Raw genomic sequence first — 15,420 nt, 5'->3', positions numbered from 1 at the left:
GCAGGATCATCTAGACAAGTCTTCAGTTATAGCTTGGACACAGCATGGTTTTGTTAAGGGGAAGGCTTGCCTGACCACAATTTGATTGGATACTATGATGCAGTCACAAAAGAACTGGATGCAGGGAATAACTTTGTTATTATATATTTGGATCTTAGAAAGGCTTTTGATACTGTTGCACATGGAAGACTGCTGCACAAATTGAAGCAGTTTGGCATTGGAGGCAAATTGCTGCTATGGATAAAGGGATGGTTGAGGGGAAGAAGACAGAGAGTGGTAATCAATGGACACTGCTCCTGCTCATCGTGAACTAATGTTATCAGTGGAGTTCCTCAGGGTTCAGTGTTGGGTCCATTATTGTTTTCTGTATTTATAAATGATATTGATGATGGTATATCAAGCTTAATGTCCAAGTTTGCAGATGATACGAAGGTTGGCAGGGTTGTCAAGGACACTATTGACACTATGCTGCTGCAAAAGGATCTGGAAAGGTTGAGCAGATGGGCTGAGAGGTGGCAAATGAAGTTTAACATTGACAAATGTAAAGTACTACATATGGGAAACAGTAACCCCAGAGCAACGTATCAACTCTGTGGTACTACTGACAGCGGTAGAGAATGAAAGGGACCTGGGGGTGGTTGTGCATACAGATATGGTTCTCTGAGCAGTGCAGACGGGCAGCAAGAGTAGCTCATGGTGTATTGTCAATGATATATAGGAATTTTTCTAGCAGGGATAAGGAAGTGATTATTCCCTTGTATAAGGCAATAGTCATGCCACACCTTGAGTACTGTATACAGGTCTGGAGGCCTCATTTCAAGAAGGATGTAGAGCTGCTGGAACAGAGAAGGGCAACAAGATTAGTGAATGGAACAAAGGGTTGCTCTTACAAAGAAAGGCTTAAGTTTTGCAAATTACAGTCTGGAGACTAGGCACCGGCGAGGTGATTGATGGGGGTGTATAAGGCTTTGAATGGTCTGAGCACGCTCAATGCCGATGGGATTCTTTCTCTTGCTCAGAATAATCACCTCAGAGGGCATAAATTCAAACTGAGGAAGGACAGATGTCGGATAGATGTGCGGAAATTTGCCTTTGGCCAGTGGGTGGTTGGTTGGTGGAACCGACTTCCATCACTTGTTGTTGAAGTTGATAGCCTAAACAAATTTAAGGCTCAACTGGACAGGTATTTCGAACGAACGGAGGGGTGAAATGGGAGTGGTGTGTTTTTTTTTGGCTGATGCTGAATAAGCTTGCTTTCGTGCATTATATGCCTCTACTAATGCTAATGCTGAATATGAATGCAAGATTCCTTGACTTCCAATGTGGAATGATAATAGGGTGCCACATAATACTTATGTGGCACCCTATTATCATTCCAGTAATCAGTCTGTACGTGACATTTTGACAGCACTGAAGATCCTTAGGTTGGTGATGTGATCTGCAAATAAGTGGACTGGTGCTGAAATGGTCACAAAATGACCTGGGGCAACCTCCAAAACAGACAACAACATTACAGCAGAGTCCTGCAAAGAATTGTCCCCTAGGAATGCAGGTTGATGTTGCAACACACACACACACACACGCTTCAGTGAGATGATTGAGACACATTGAAGCACCAGTAGTCTGCAGGATGTTACATGATATGGGTTATCAGTCATGTAGCCACCCATAAATGCTAATCATCCCGACTGATGCCAGATGCTGTTTAAGTTGGTGTGCGGCTGACCAATCTTCGATCAATGAGTGGAAAGCTCTGCTTTGGAATGATGGGTTGCAGTACATGGTCTACCTCTAATGGTCATGCCTAGTATTGGTGGTTGGTGGATAGAAAGCTACCCATTGAGCTGTATCATCCTGATAATGAAGTTTGGTAGAGAGCATTATGATGGACCAGGACTGTTTTTCATGGTTTTTCCTTTGGCCAGTGGGTGGTTGGAACTGACTTCCATCACTTGTTGTTGAAGTTGATAGCCTAAACAAATTTAAGGCTCAACTGGACAGGTATTTCGAACGAATGGAGGGGTGAAATGGGAGTGGTGTGTTTTTTTTTTTTTTTTGGCTGATGTGCATAAGCTTGCTTTCTTGCATCAAATACCTCTACTAATGCTAATAGCACCTGAATGCTGCTTTGTGATCACTGTTGATCTTAAATGCGTTGATCCTTTGACATGTTCTTTTATATGTGCACTGTCACTTAAAATAGTATTCACTGTTGAAGCAGTGAAACCTAATTCCCTTGGAATAGATGAAAAACTTTGTCCTGCTTCGTACTTCTTAATCATTTTCATTTTTGTTTCTAAATCAATTTTGTTTCATTTCTTGACACTACCACCACTTTCAGTTTTCATTGGTTACTTTCCCTTCATCATTGTAATACATAAATAGGAACGAAGAGAAATTTCTGAAAATTTGTTTTTTTATATGATTGAAGATTTTAGTGAAGAGGAACACATTTCACTATAATAGTGTAAAAACCCAGACAATTACAGTTATCAGTATTATAGGAAATGCAATACGATCGAGTTTACTACCCGTTTATAATTAGATGCACTAAGAGAAAAGCCCAATAAATTGGGAAGTGCAATTGGTTTTTATTGTTTTTTGGTCGTGACCTCCAGAAATGTGCTTTAAAAAATATTACAAAGGTGTTCAAAATTAATTCTTATAATGGGTACATATGGTAACGATGAAAGGGTAGTGCAATTTTCATTATAAATATGACATTTCAGAGAGATAAATAGCTTAGTAATATAGTGAAATTAGCATAGGCATATGATGCAAGAAAGCAAGCTTATTCAGCATCAGCCAAAAAAAAAAAAAAAAAAACACACCACTCCCATTTCACCCCTCCGTTCGTTCGAAATACCTGTCCAGTTGAGCCTTAAATTTGTTTAGGCTATCAACTTCAACAACAAGTGATGGAAGTCGGTTCCACCAACCAACCACCCGATGGCTAAAGGCAAACTTTCGCACATCCATCCGATATCCGTCCTTCCTCAATTTAAATTTATGCCCTCTCAGGTGATTATTCTGAGCAAGAGGAAGAATCCCACCGGCACTGAGCATGCTCAAACCATTCAAAGCCTTATACACCTCTATCAGATCACCTCGCCGGTGCCTAGACTCCAGACACTGTAATTTTCAAAACTTAAGCCTTTCTTCGTAAGACCAACCCTTTGTTCCATTCACTAATCTTGTTGCCCTTCTCTGTACCCATTCCAGCAGCTCTACATCCTTCTTGAAATGAGGCCTCCAGACCTGTATACAGTACTCAAGGTGTGGCCTGACCATTGCCTTATACAAGGGAATAATCACCTCCTTATCCCTGCTAGAAAAATTCCTGTATATCATTGACAAGACTCCATGAGCTACTCTTGCAGCTCATCTGCACTGCTCAGAGAACTTCATATCTGCCTGCACAATTACCCCCAGCTCCTTTTCATTCTCCACCACTGTCAGTGTAGTACCGCAGAGTTGATGCATTGCTCTGGGGTTACTGTTTCCCATATGTAGTACTTGACATTTGTCAATGTTAAACTTCATTTGCCACCTCTCAGCCCATCTGCTCAACCTTTCCAGATCCTGTTGCAGCAGCATAGCATCAGTAGTGTCCTTAACAACCCTGCCAACCTTTGTATCGTCTGCAAACTTGGACATTAAGCTTGATATACCATCATCAATATCATTTATAAATACAGAAAACAACAACGGACCCAACACTAAACCCTGAGGTACTCTACTAATAACATTAGTCCACGATGAGCAGTGTCCATTGATTACCACTCTCTGTCTTCTCCCACTCAACCATCCCTTTATCCATAGCAGCAATTTGCCTCCAATGCCACACTGCTCCAATTTGTGCAGCAGTCTTCCATGTGCAACAGTATCAAAAGCCTTTCTAAGATCCAAATATATAATATCAAAGTTATTCCCTGCATACAGTTCTTTTGTGACTACATCATAGTATCCAATCAAATTGGTCAGGCAAGACCTTCCCTTAACAAAACCATGCCGTGTCTGAACTATAACTGAATTCTTGTCTAGATGATCCTGCAGTGCTTCTTTAACCAGTGCCTCCATTAATTTTCCTGGAACAGAAGTTAAACTAACAGGTCTATAAATACTTGTGTCAGCCTTTGATCCTCCTTTGTGAATTGGGGTTACATTTGCACATCTCCAGTCTATTGGTACCTCCCCTGAGTCCAAAGAAGCTCTCATAATTATGGCTAGGGGTTTGCTTACTTCCTTTGCTGCCTCCTTTAATATAACAGGATAGATCCCATCCACCCCGCATGCTTTTTTATGTTTATCCTCAACAATCTCTCCTCCACTTTCCTCTCAGTTATTACAAAATCATCTAGCTCAATGCCAGTGGTTACTTTACCTACGTCATTCTCCTACTTGAATAACTCCTCACGTGTGAATGTGGATGCAAAATACTCGTTTAGATAATTTTCAACTTCCAAGGATTGAAACAAATTACAAAAAAAAAAAAAAAGTGTTTTTGGGTTCACACTACAATACTTCCCTTTATTTCTACGGGTTGCAGAACACATTTCCATGAATTTTTTAAGTTTGCACTGGCCGGCAAAAACTTACATAAAGTCAAATTACCGTAAGTCGAGTAGTACATAAAACAGGGAGTTCTGTACTTTGATATCCGATTATCAGTAGTAATCTTTCATGAATTAAGAATCAGCAGCTAAAAGATCCACTAGGTGGCAGTGATCACAATGTGTTTATTTGGGATTTACTTAGAGATATAACAATGTCAAAGGCAACTGAAGGGGCTGTTGCCTTCGTAAAGGTAACCACAGTGGTCTAGAACTATATTTAAATTCAAAGATTGGGACCAAATGATGAAGCTACCAATGGCAAATTCTAAATGGAAAGTAGCAGAGTAGTAAGCGCAAGGGTGCATAAGTACACATGCCTTGAGTGACCAGGGTTCAAACCAGTGACTGCTAAATACAGTTTCTTGTATTCTCTCCATCTTTTTTTTTTTGTTAGTTGTTGGCGTATCGGCTTCTGTGGCCATAATGCACCTCCCAAAGTTTTTTTCATTTTCTACTCTGATCCAAGCCTGAGGCGGGATTCGAACTAGCCACCTTTGGGTTGCCAGGCAGGCACTTGACCCACCCGGCTAGCCCAGTCAGCCTCTCTGTCTTGTGAACTCCTCTCTGACCATGTGGTTGTCCCAGAGTATAAACAGAAAATTTAATTTATCTTAGAAGCTACTATGCTTTCCTTACCAACTAAGAAATACAATTCAATGCATAAACCTAATTGGATGGCAGATGAATTAATGAGACTCGTGGTGTTGAAGAAAAATGCACGAGTTGCATATAAGTATCAAGTGATAGAAATGCCTACAGAAATCACCCATCCATACCCTCCAAGAATTTGTCTAGTTCTTCCTTTGTACCTGAATTTATTCAAACCATCTACTTCAACAAGAACAACAGATGGAAGCCTGTTCCAACAGTCAACCACCCACTGGCCGATTGAAGATAAACTTCTGCACATCTGTCCTGCAACCATCCTTCTTCAACTTAAATTTATGTCCCCTCGTGTATTCTCTGGAGGAAGAAAGCCATTCACATTCAGCTTACTCAATCCATTCAAGGCCCTTAAACACCTCAAACAGATCACCATACACATGCCAGGTCTCCAGACACTGCAATTTGCAGAACTGAAGCCTTTCTAGTAAGACCACCCTTTGTTCCCTTCACCATCTGGCTGCTCTTCTCTGCACCTGTCAGCAGAACTACATCCTTCCTAAAGTGAAACCTCTAGACTTACAATACTCAAGATATGGCCTAACCATGACCTTGTACAAAGGGATAATCACTTCTTTGTCCCTGCTAGCAAAGTTTCTGTATATAATTGACAAAACCTCATGAGCTGTGGGATATTGTTGTGTGGTTTTTAGGAGCATTAGCAACTAAGACCATATTGCTCCGGGGATATGCGGTGGTGGTCATTCCCTGACCTTTCCGCATCCTCCGTATTTGATGGTGACAGGCTCGAACCCCAGTCTAATCAAGAAGTGTGTGCTATACACTGCTACTCCTGCTCACATGGCTACGGAGGTGCCTTGAGCTGTGGGGAAACACTTGGACAGTGGTGAATGTAGCCTGTAGCAATAAGTGATTCATGTTGATGAGAAATAAACGTGTCATCCTGTAGTTGAAATTTTCCAGACCTTTGACAGGTATTTATCCAGAATATTGCCAGGGTGTTGTGTTGCTACCATATGGGTTGTGTGTAGCTTCCTTCAAAGAAATTAGTCAGTGTTGCCCTAGGGCGAAATTGACTGTTCTTAAATTACAGCATACGAAAGTAGTATATCATATTATTTACCTAGATTGTAAGAGGTTTGCTACATTGGTAAGTCTAAACATAGACTGTGTGATAGGGTATATGAGCATAAAGGGAGGCTTATTCCCTGGGCTGATTTTGATAATTCAGCCATCACTAAACATTATTGGGGCAAGCAGAATTTTAATTGTAAATCCCAATGTAATATTGAGATACTGGATTGTGTTCAAGACTCGTGCCATCTCATTTTGTAAGTTATGAACAACATACATAGAACTAACCAGTAGGGTTGAAGGGTTTAATCACCTTTTGGGCATATCTGTTGTATTTTTTGATTAGTTAATGTATTAGCATTAGCATTAGTAGAGGCATTTGATGCAAGAAAGCACGCTTATGCAGCATCAGCCAAAAAAAAAAAAAAAAACCACTTCCACTTCACCCCTCTGTTCGTTCAAAATACCTGTCCAGCTGAGCCTTAAACTTATTTAGGCTATCTCATATGGTAGGAGGCCATCCATATAGCAGCAGTGGTCAAAATCAAATCAGTAAATGTTTTGTTTGGCAGCAAATTATAAAATACTCATGTCTCATCAAGATTAAAAATATCCTTTGACTCATATTTTTCAAGAATGTACTGTACAGAACACAACCAGTCTGTAACTTTTTCTTTGTTGACTAATCCAGACTCACCACAAACATTTCACAAAAAAAAGTTATTCCTGTTTTTAAATCTTTGGGGACAGCTACTGCTGCATCTTAAGCTGCTAATTCCATGTTGCTGAGCTAAATAATTTGCCTTTTCTTGCAAAATCGGACTTGATATTGGCAAATTAGATGCACACAGTAATTGCACCTATGGGCAATCACTGTTGAGTACCTACCACCAAATATGATGTCAGTTCTTCAGCCACTTGATCAAGGTGTAATCCAGTGTTTTAAGAAAAACTACCAAAGAATGCTGTTGCACTATATCTTGAAAGCAAAATTCATTGCAAAATTGGATTTAATTTTGCTTTCAATTTATTTTTTGGGAATGTATTTTTTATGTGTTTCAGCATGGGATGAAGTTGATGAACTAGTGATCGCCAACTGCTTCAAACATGCTGGATTTACCACCTTGGATGAAGTTTCGCATGCTTCTTCCTATATTAATTGCACAGAAAAGTCCGATAATGGGGAAGAAATATTTGAGCATGTGCATCATCACCTAAGCTTACAAGAAAACTTGAGCTTCAAAGATTATGCAAAAGTGGTATGGCATTGAATGTGTCAGGATATGCGCAAATGAAGAGGAATTCATTGCATGTAATGGAATCTTCTGAAATTTGTTGTGATGAAGATGAAGAATACAGTATACTGTTGGTTGAACAAGAAGTTAAAGTGAAAGATGCTCATCAAGGATTAGATTACATCGATTTTTTCAAATGCAGCCCTAACTGCGAAAGTGAAGTAACTGCTATAGAGCACCTTCATAATTCTGTTTTAAAATATGCTCTATCAATGAAACAGCATGTTTTAACAGATTATTTTAAAGTATGAAACAATTCTCTTGTTAGGTCTTAATTGGTATGTAGCCTACGTAGTGAAATTTACAATTTAATTGTAACCTTACTGCACTCTACAATTAATGCAAAATTTACAATCATAATTTTCTTACATATTATAAATAAGATTATACTATAAGCTTTTACTTGTTTTGTTGCTTATTTTATGAATAATCGATATAATGTCCTCTTTCTGATATAACGACCATTTTTCTCATTCCCTGGAGTGGAGTCATTATATAGAGCTGAGAAAAGAAGAGGAGGAATGGTTTTAAACATACCATCTGCACACCAGATGGTATGTTTAAAACCAGTGCTGGGACTGTGCTAATAATTGAAGGATCTATTGTGTTGAAAATATTAAATACGATCAACTTTGGGACCAGAGTCAAATAGTTTTAAAATACTAGCTTGTATTTTCAACATGAAGAATATTTATATTATTATATATTTCAATAAAATTTATTTTTTTGTCTTCTCAATGAATTGTATATAACAGGCTCTAAATTAAAAATAAACATTATTACTGTGTTCACTGACAAATAAATAAGTAAAAATAAGCATTATAGTGTTTGCCAATAAATAAATAGTTAAAATAAACATTATTATGGTGTTCACTGATAAATAAATTATTCTAATTTATTTATTGGTGAACTGCATTTTCAGTAAATTGCATTTGCGGTGAAATGTTTTGGAAAATTTTCAAAGACCCAATATTGACAAAATAAAAGCAAGCTTATGTAGCACATCCAGCCAAAAAATAAAAAATAAACAAAAAAAATTTTAAATTCAACTGAAAAATCAAGTAATGTAACCAATGTCACCATACTACCTCTCACTTACATATTTCAATATTTAGAAACGTCAAACCTCAGTTAGAGTTTTCGTGTCACATATGCAACAAATCCAAGTTGTTTTGGAACAATATGGTATAATTCCCACTATCAAATCATCGGCAGAATTTGAAAACTTACCTTGAATGTTCTCATCAATATCATTTAAGAAAATTAGAAAGAAGGGACAACCGATCACTGAAGGACTACACTTTTTACTTACATATACAGCCTAACCATTTACACAATCCTTTCTCCCATCTTTTAGCCACCCTATGATATCCAGTTCAGGATCTTGCCAATAATTCCAATTTGTTCCAGTTTATTTAGCAGCCTTTTGTGAAGAACAGTATCAAAAGTTTTAATAAAGTCTAGGTACATAATGTCAAAATTGTTTCCTAGATCTATTTTATAATGGGAAATGATGCAAGAAAGCAAGCTCATATAGCATCAACAAAAAAACCTAACTAAACTTATCTGTCCATCTAATCTAAAAAATATTTTAATTCTTTCTTAAATTTATTCAAACTACCAACTAAACCACATAAATTTTTCAAACGACCAATTACTTTTTGGCTGAAAATTTTCACATACATATGTTCCACAGGGGTTTCTGTTATTGTGTGCTTGCTTGCTGGACATCATGCCAATGGAGAATAAGGCCATCAGCTCTTACTATTATTCACTATTCAATGTGTACAATAAGGTTCCAGGCAAGTCTAATCACTAATTCGGATGTTCCAGAAAACGCCTGTGTTTTATATGATTGACTAGTGGTTTATATATTAGGACAACAATCTCGTGTTCTCAAGATCTATTCTGAGACGTGGAGAATAGACTCGCAACAACAAAATCGGCGTTGTGTTTATTCACTCTGAAATCCTCCCAGAAGTTAGACCTCAGAGTGCCGCAGAATTATGGCTCTTTTACTATAACTTTTCCTGTGGATAACATGTTTCAAGAGAATGGCTAAGAGGCAAGGATGATTAAACAAAACATGATTTATTACTTGTAGCATACAAATAGATATAAAAATCAAGTTATGGTGTCTTTTGAACACTTAAATAAGAACTCTTTATCTCTTATTAATGGATAAACAATAGATTAATATGATAATGATATATATATATAAATTTGTCTGCGTTCTTCATGTAACCTTTAGTTGGCACTGCTGCTCGTACTCTCTGGAGCTGACAGTCATCTCGCTGTCCGAATATCTGGGTACAAGTGTAAGGATGCCATATAGCTTTGACAATCACAACTGATAGTATTACATTTATACAATTGGATCTTGTTAGCCTTAAATTCTAGGTTCTAAGTGTGATAAAATAGATGCTACCATAGTGTATATCTAGGAGGAGGAATGTTTGTCAAGACTCTAGTAAATAAGGGGTTAGGTCTTAATATTTGGCAATTTCATTCCACTGGCTATCGTATCGCGAACATAAGGTGAAACTTACCAGAACACTCCTTGGTACGTTCTGGGGGTTGATGGTTCAGAGCAGGAGTCAGTACGAATCGTGAGACATCTCTCTCTAGATTTTTCTCCTTGTTTTCTTCTGTCCGTCTGTGTTCTCTCTCCTTGCATCCGTGCTCTTTTTTCTCCCCTTTTTTTTTGTCTCCCATCTGCATATATCTATGTCTCCCCTTTTGAGTTTCCAATCCTATTGGTCAAAAGGCTAATTTCGTGGGGAAAAGAAAATCCCAGAGACTGTTATTTCAGAGACCTGACCTGATAAAAAAAATGGAATTTATGAGGAGAAAGAGGAACTTCACATCTGCATGGGGCGGCATTTCCAGACTGTCCAGCGGTAGTCACTAGGTCTAAAGTCTGTTCGTTCCTACACAAGGAATTTCCAAGGTGATTGCTGATTTTCCTTGTGGAAAATCAGCAATCACCGCGTAGTTATCAGGTTCAGATTTCATCCAAAAGTATGTTCCTTAATTGACATTACTCAGTTCTTTCTTACAATAGTCATATACTTTTTCACCATTTTATAAACACTACCTCCATGATGTTCGTCTGATCCGATCGAGTAACGATCTCTTGCTGTGAATCAGCCGGACTATACTAAAAAAAAAAGGAAACAGCCTTTTACACGAAGTGAATATCACCCTACAAGTATAGTAGTGGCAAAAGTATAGGATGACTTGGTGAGGTGACAGCTCTCAAAGGCGAATAAAGAGTAAAAATGAAGACATTTTACACATATCCTGAAACTATCCTTGTTTTTTACACATATCCTGAAACTATCCTTGTTTTTTTTTTTTTTTTTTTCATTATTTAAATTTATATCCCCTTATGTGCATTGACTGAGAAAGAGTAAAGATGCCATTAGTACTGAAGTCTTCCATAGCAAGATTACCAAATGTTTTTACTAATTTTGCTACTCTTCTCTGCACCAGTCCCAACAAATCAAATAGCCTTCTTTAAAATGATGCTTCCAGATTTGTATGCAGTTCTCAAGATACAGCCTAACCACTGCCAAATAGAACAGGATAATAATCTCCTTGTTTCTGCTAGCAAAATTCCAATTGACAACCCCATGAGCTACCCTGGCAGCCTGTCTGCACTACAGAGAACTTCTTGTCCTGTACAATTACCCATGTCATTTGCTCTCTAGCACACTGAGCGTGGTACCACCCAACTGGTATGTCATTCTGGGATTACAGCTGCATGCATTTTTCAATATTAAAACAACTGCCACTTGCCATGAAAACATGAAAACTTCTCAGCCCATGTGCCTAATTTTTGTAGGGCTTGTTGCAGTAGTATGCCTTGATTTCTGACATTTACCATCCTGCCAACCTTTGAATCATCTGAAAATTTGATAGGCCTTTATCGATATCATTATTAAATGTTGAAAACAGTACAGTGCTCAGTACTAAACCCTAAAGGACTCCACTAAAAACACCAGTCCAAAAAGAGCAGTTTCCATTTATAACCACCCTCTGTCTTCTGCCACTCAACCATACCTTTATCCGTAGCAGTAACTTTCCTCCAATGCCATAATGCTCCAATTTGTACAACATAAAAACTGCTTTATGTACAGCAGTTTTCATGGCAAACTCTCAGGAACACACGCGCGCGCGCGCCAATAAATGCCTGACACCATTTGTAAGGCTCAAGTCACATTGCACACAATTTCAAGCAAATTTCCCAACATGCAAAGTACAGCGACATCACTCTAATAGTCAATATCACACTTGTTTACACTGGAAGCAAGTTTGATTTTTATTGATATTTATCTTGACATTACTAATCTTTCAAATTGGTTTTCTTCAGATCACAAGAATGAAGGAGAGAAAAAAAACTGATTGGCAGACCGAAGCAATGTTGTTCACTAGGCAGGGCCTACTAAATATTGTTGAGCCACCAATAACAATGAATTGTCACTTACAGTACTACCACTCCAATTAAACAATATCGTCGGATTAGACCCAATCAGAAATTCACTTGAAATCGTGTGCAGCATAACCTCAACATAATTAATAGTGACTAGCCCATTGCTTCTGGACCAAGGAACAGAAAGAGATCATATGGAGTGATGGTTACAATATTCACATCAAATGATTAAATATGGGTATGGAAAATGCCTGGGAATTGTCAACTTTAACAGTGTACTATTCCTGTGATGAAGGTCTGAGGAGAAAATGTCACGCAATGGGATTGAGTTTCATGGTTCATGCTCAGACTACTGGTTGTAGTACTGAAACCATCAATGCAAGTCATTCAACTGACTCTTGAACAATTCTGTGGTGGCCACATTGATAGTCCCAAGGAAATGGAACCTCTACATTCTAGCACAATAATGTGCCACCTGATAGAAAGCCATCTGAGGATGATAAAGCCCTATAACTTGACTGGCAAGTCAAGTCCATAGTAAAGGTTGGTGTTTGTTGTAGGGTTTTAGATGCATCAGCAACTTAGGCCATAGTATAGATCAAAGTACCAAACACCTTTGGGATAACCAGAATGCTGAATCTGGTGGCTACCCATGCATCCTCCTTTTACAGCTGAACTGACCACCAACAGTGAAGAAAGAATGGAAACAGATTCCTGCTGCAAAGAGTTAAATAAAAGTATTCCCTCAATGGATAGGTTTATTTTATTTTTTTTATTAGGGCCAAAGGCAGACCTACACTTTATTAATTTGATCATTAAAATTCATAAACAGGGCAAATCCCGCCCCCCTATAATGGTACTTCTACAACATGCTTTCGCTCTAACATGGTTTGAGAATTGTGACAATACCTGCACAACAAGGTACTTATATAATATGGTTTCGCTCTAATGTGGTTTGAGAATTGTGGGAAATCCCTCATAACACGGTATTTTTGAGCTTTTGTGCTGAGAAAACTCTGCTATATGTTAAATGTAATTTTGAACGTTTCCATTCTTTTTTGTGAATCCTTGCTGTTGGCATCTAGTTGTTACTGCCTTCGTGATAATTTTCTAAAGCGCATTTTTGGAGGTCACTACCATAAAACAATAAAGTTCCCAGCTTATTGATCTTTTCTGTTAGTGTAATCAATTATAAATGGGTAGTAAACTTGATCTTCTTGCATTTGCTATAGTACCGATAGCTGGAATTCTGTGGGTTTTCGTGTTATTATGGTGAAATGTGTTTCTCCTTCCATCAAATATTCAATCATATAAAAAACATAAATAAATTTTCAGAAACACATTACTCCATATCTCACATATCATGTTTGTTGCAACTTGTGCATGCCATGTTCTTTATTATTAATTGCTTATCATTTTTACTGTTTTAAATTTTACAACAAAAAAAAAAAAAAAACAGTCAGTGAACAAAAATATCAATTAGTTAGTATGTACATATTACAGTACATATTAATTAAGCTATGTATGTAAGCGTAAATTTATTTTTAGTTTGCTAACTGGAAAATATTCTTCCAATTTTTACATATCATTTAACTTTGTTAATTGGTAAGGTAATAAAGTTAAATTTGCGCTTTATATCTAAGCAGGGGGGGTCCACTGTATTTTGTTGGGAGATCCCTGTGTTAGGTTCAGTGCTATTGAACTTTGCTTGTTAGAGACCATAAAAAATTGTGACTTTAAAGCATGCAGACTGTGACTTTTAAAGAGAGCAGAAGGTATGTGAAATCTAGATGCTGCAGAAGAGATCGTGCTTAGCAGCAATGAAGAAAATTAAATGAACGTACATTATCTGACATATAAGTATCACAGTTTGTAGGGTAAGACGTTTGTTCAATTACTACTATTATAAAAATAAAGTTAAAATATTAAGTTATTATTACTATAAAAATTACATTTCCAATAGTTATAAAAAATGGCATATTTTTGTTAGCTTTTGGAACATAAACCCTCTTTTTGTTCTTAGTCCTGTATAACACGGTTTTGCATTACACAAGATTTTGTAGGAACCAAACTACAGTGTTATACGAGGGTTACCTGTATTTCCAAATGTGATAGTGCTCTAATACTTCTGGCAGAGTGTATAAACCAGTGGATAAGACACACCCATGTTTTAGAAGACAAATTTTGGGAAAAATTTTACCTTGGATGATCCCATCAATATCATTTATGAAAATTAGAAACAAGGGACAACCCTAATTTTACTGCATATATTTTAAGCCTAAATTCATATAGTGCTTATGAAATTGTTGCTACTGTCATTCTCATCATTATTGATGTTATGGTCTAAATGTCTACTTTTTTCAAAGAGTGCTTTATCTTCAGGACTATCAATGACATTACTCAATCCACATTTTGTGAAATGACATGGTAACTGTCTTGTGTTTCACTAATGCTCACTAATTTTTCACCAATTTGTACAGTAAAATGGTTAGTCACTTGATTCATTCTGCATCAAATCACAATTTGGTGTCTCCGTTCACTTGATTCACTCTTTACACATAAATACTTTAAATGATTTATTAACCACAGTTGTATAGGCATCCAGGAATAACAGCTAACTGTTTTTATTCAGTAATTGTTCTATTCATTATCATTATTACATGAAATCTGAAATAGCCACATATGAAAAAAGCTAGTTTTTTTGAGAAGGCCACTTGAATGTTTACCATACTGCCTCCAGACACAGCTAAAGATCAAAACATCACAATTTGCACCTAGAATACCTTAGGTGCCATAGGAAAATCTTAGGCAACATTTTCCAGGAAAAACAGTGTCTCATAGACTGGAAAATACAGTACATAAACTCTAGGATTAATTAAATTAAATTCATTAAATTTAATTTATAACATTCTTAAATCTACTTACATTCTTGTAAGTCATTATGACAAAAATGAACTGGAGAATTAATATCTTCTATATGCCTTCTGAAAAATGAATTTAATGCAAAACAGTATTATTATAATGAAAAATAACAAGTCAGTTTTAAGATTAGTGCTTAGCAAAAGCCAGAAAACCACATAACATGTCACTTTTCCTAGCATTAACTGGGTTTAATAAAAAAGTTCTAAAGTTTTAATATTTTGTTTTTTATAAAACATTGGGGGAAGGGTAACCAGGGTGCCAAGTGCAAAAAAAAAAAAAAAAAATAATGGTTTAGGGGCACTGAAAGTAGACATTGCCTGAGGATCCCATTTTACCTTGAGCTAGCACTGAGTGTAAAAGCCCATCCACACAGAGGCAACAAGTGCTAACATTTATGTTGGCACTTGTTAAGATAAATCAATTGTTTCGCATTTCACTAATTCCCACTAATTTT

The 15,420-nt window shown here is 37.1% G+C and overlaps 1 protein-coding gene across 1 annotated transcript in view; it reads right to left on the bottom strand.

The window, feature by feature from the left end:
* Nucleotides 1–14,961: 14,961 nt before the first annotated feature.
* The window catches only part of LOC150077537 (choline kinase alpha-like), a 133,435-nt gene continuing 132,976 nt past the window's right edge, over nt 14,962–15,420 (bottom strand). The window contains exon 5 of the mRNA XM_090385935.1: nt 14,962–15,028. Coding sequence (XP_090242061.1) covers nt 14,962–15,028 — 67 coding nt within the window. The remainder of the gene's footprint in view (nt 15,029–15,420) is intronic.

This window comes from Mastigoproctus giganteus, chromosome 12 (genome assembly GCF_048544385.1).
Source record: "Mastigoproctus giganteus isolate SK-2022 chromosome 12, ASM4854438v1, whole genome shotgun sequence".
NCBI classification, from domain to species: Eukaryota; Metazoa; Arthropoda; class Arachnida; order Uropygi; family Thelyphonidae; genus Mastigoproctus; species Mastigoproctus giganteus.
Note: the sequence above shows the minus strand (reverse complement) of the source record. Positions and strands in the feature narration are given on the sequence as shown.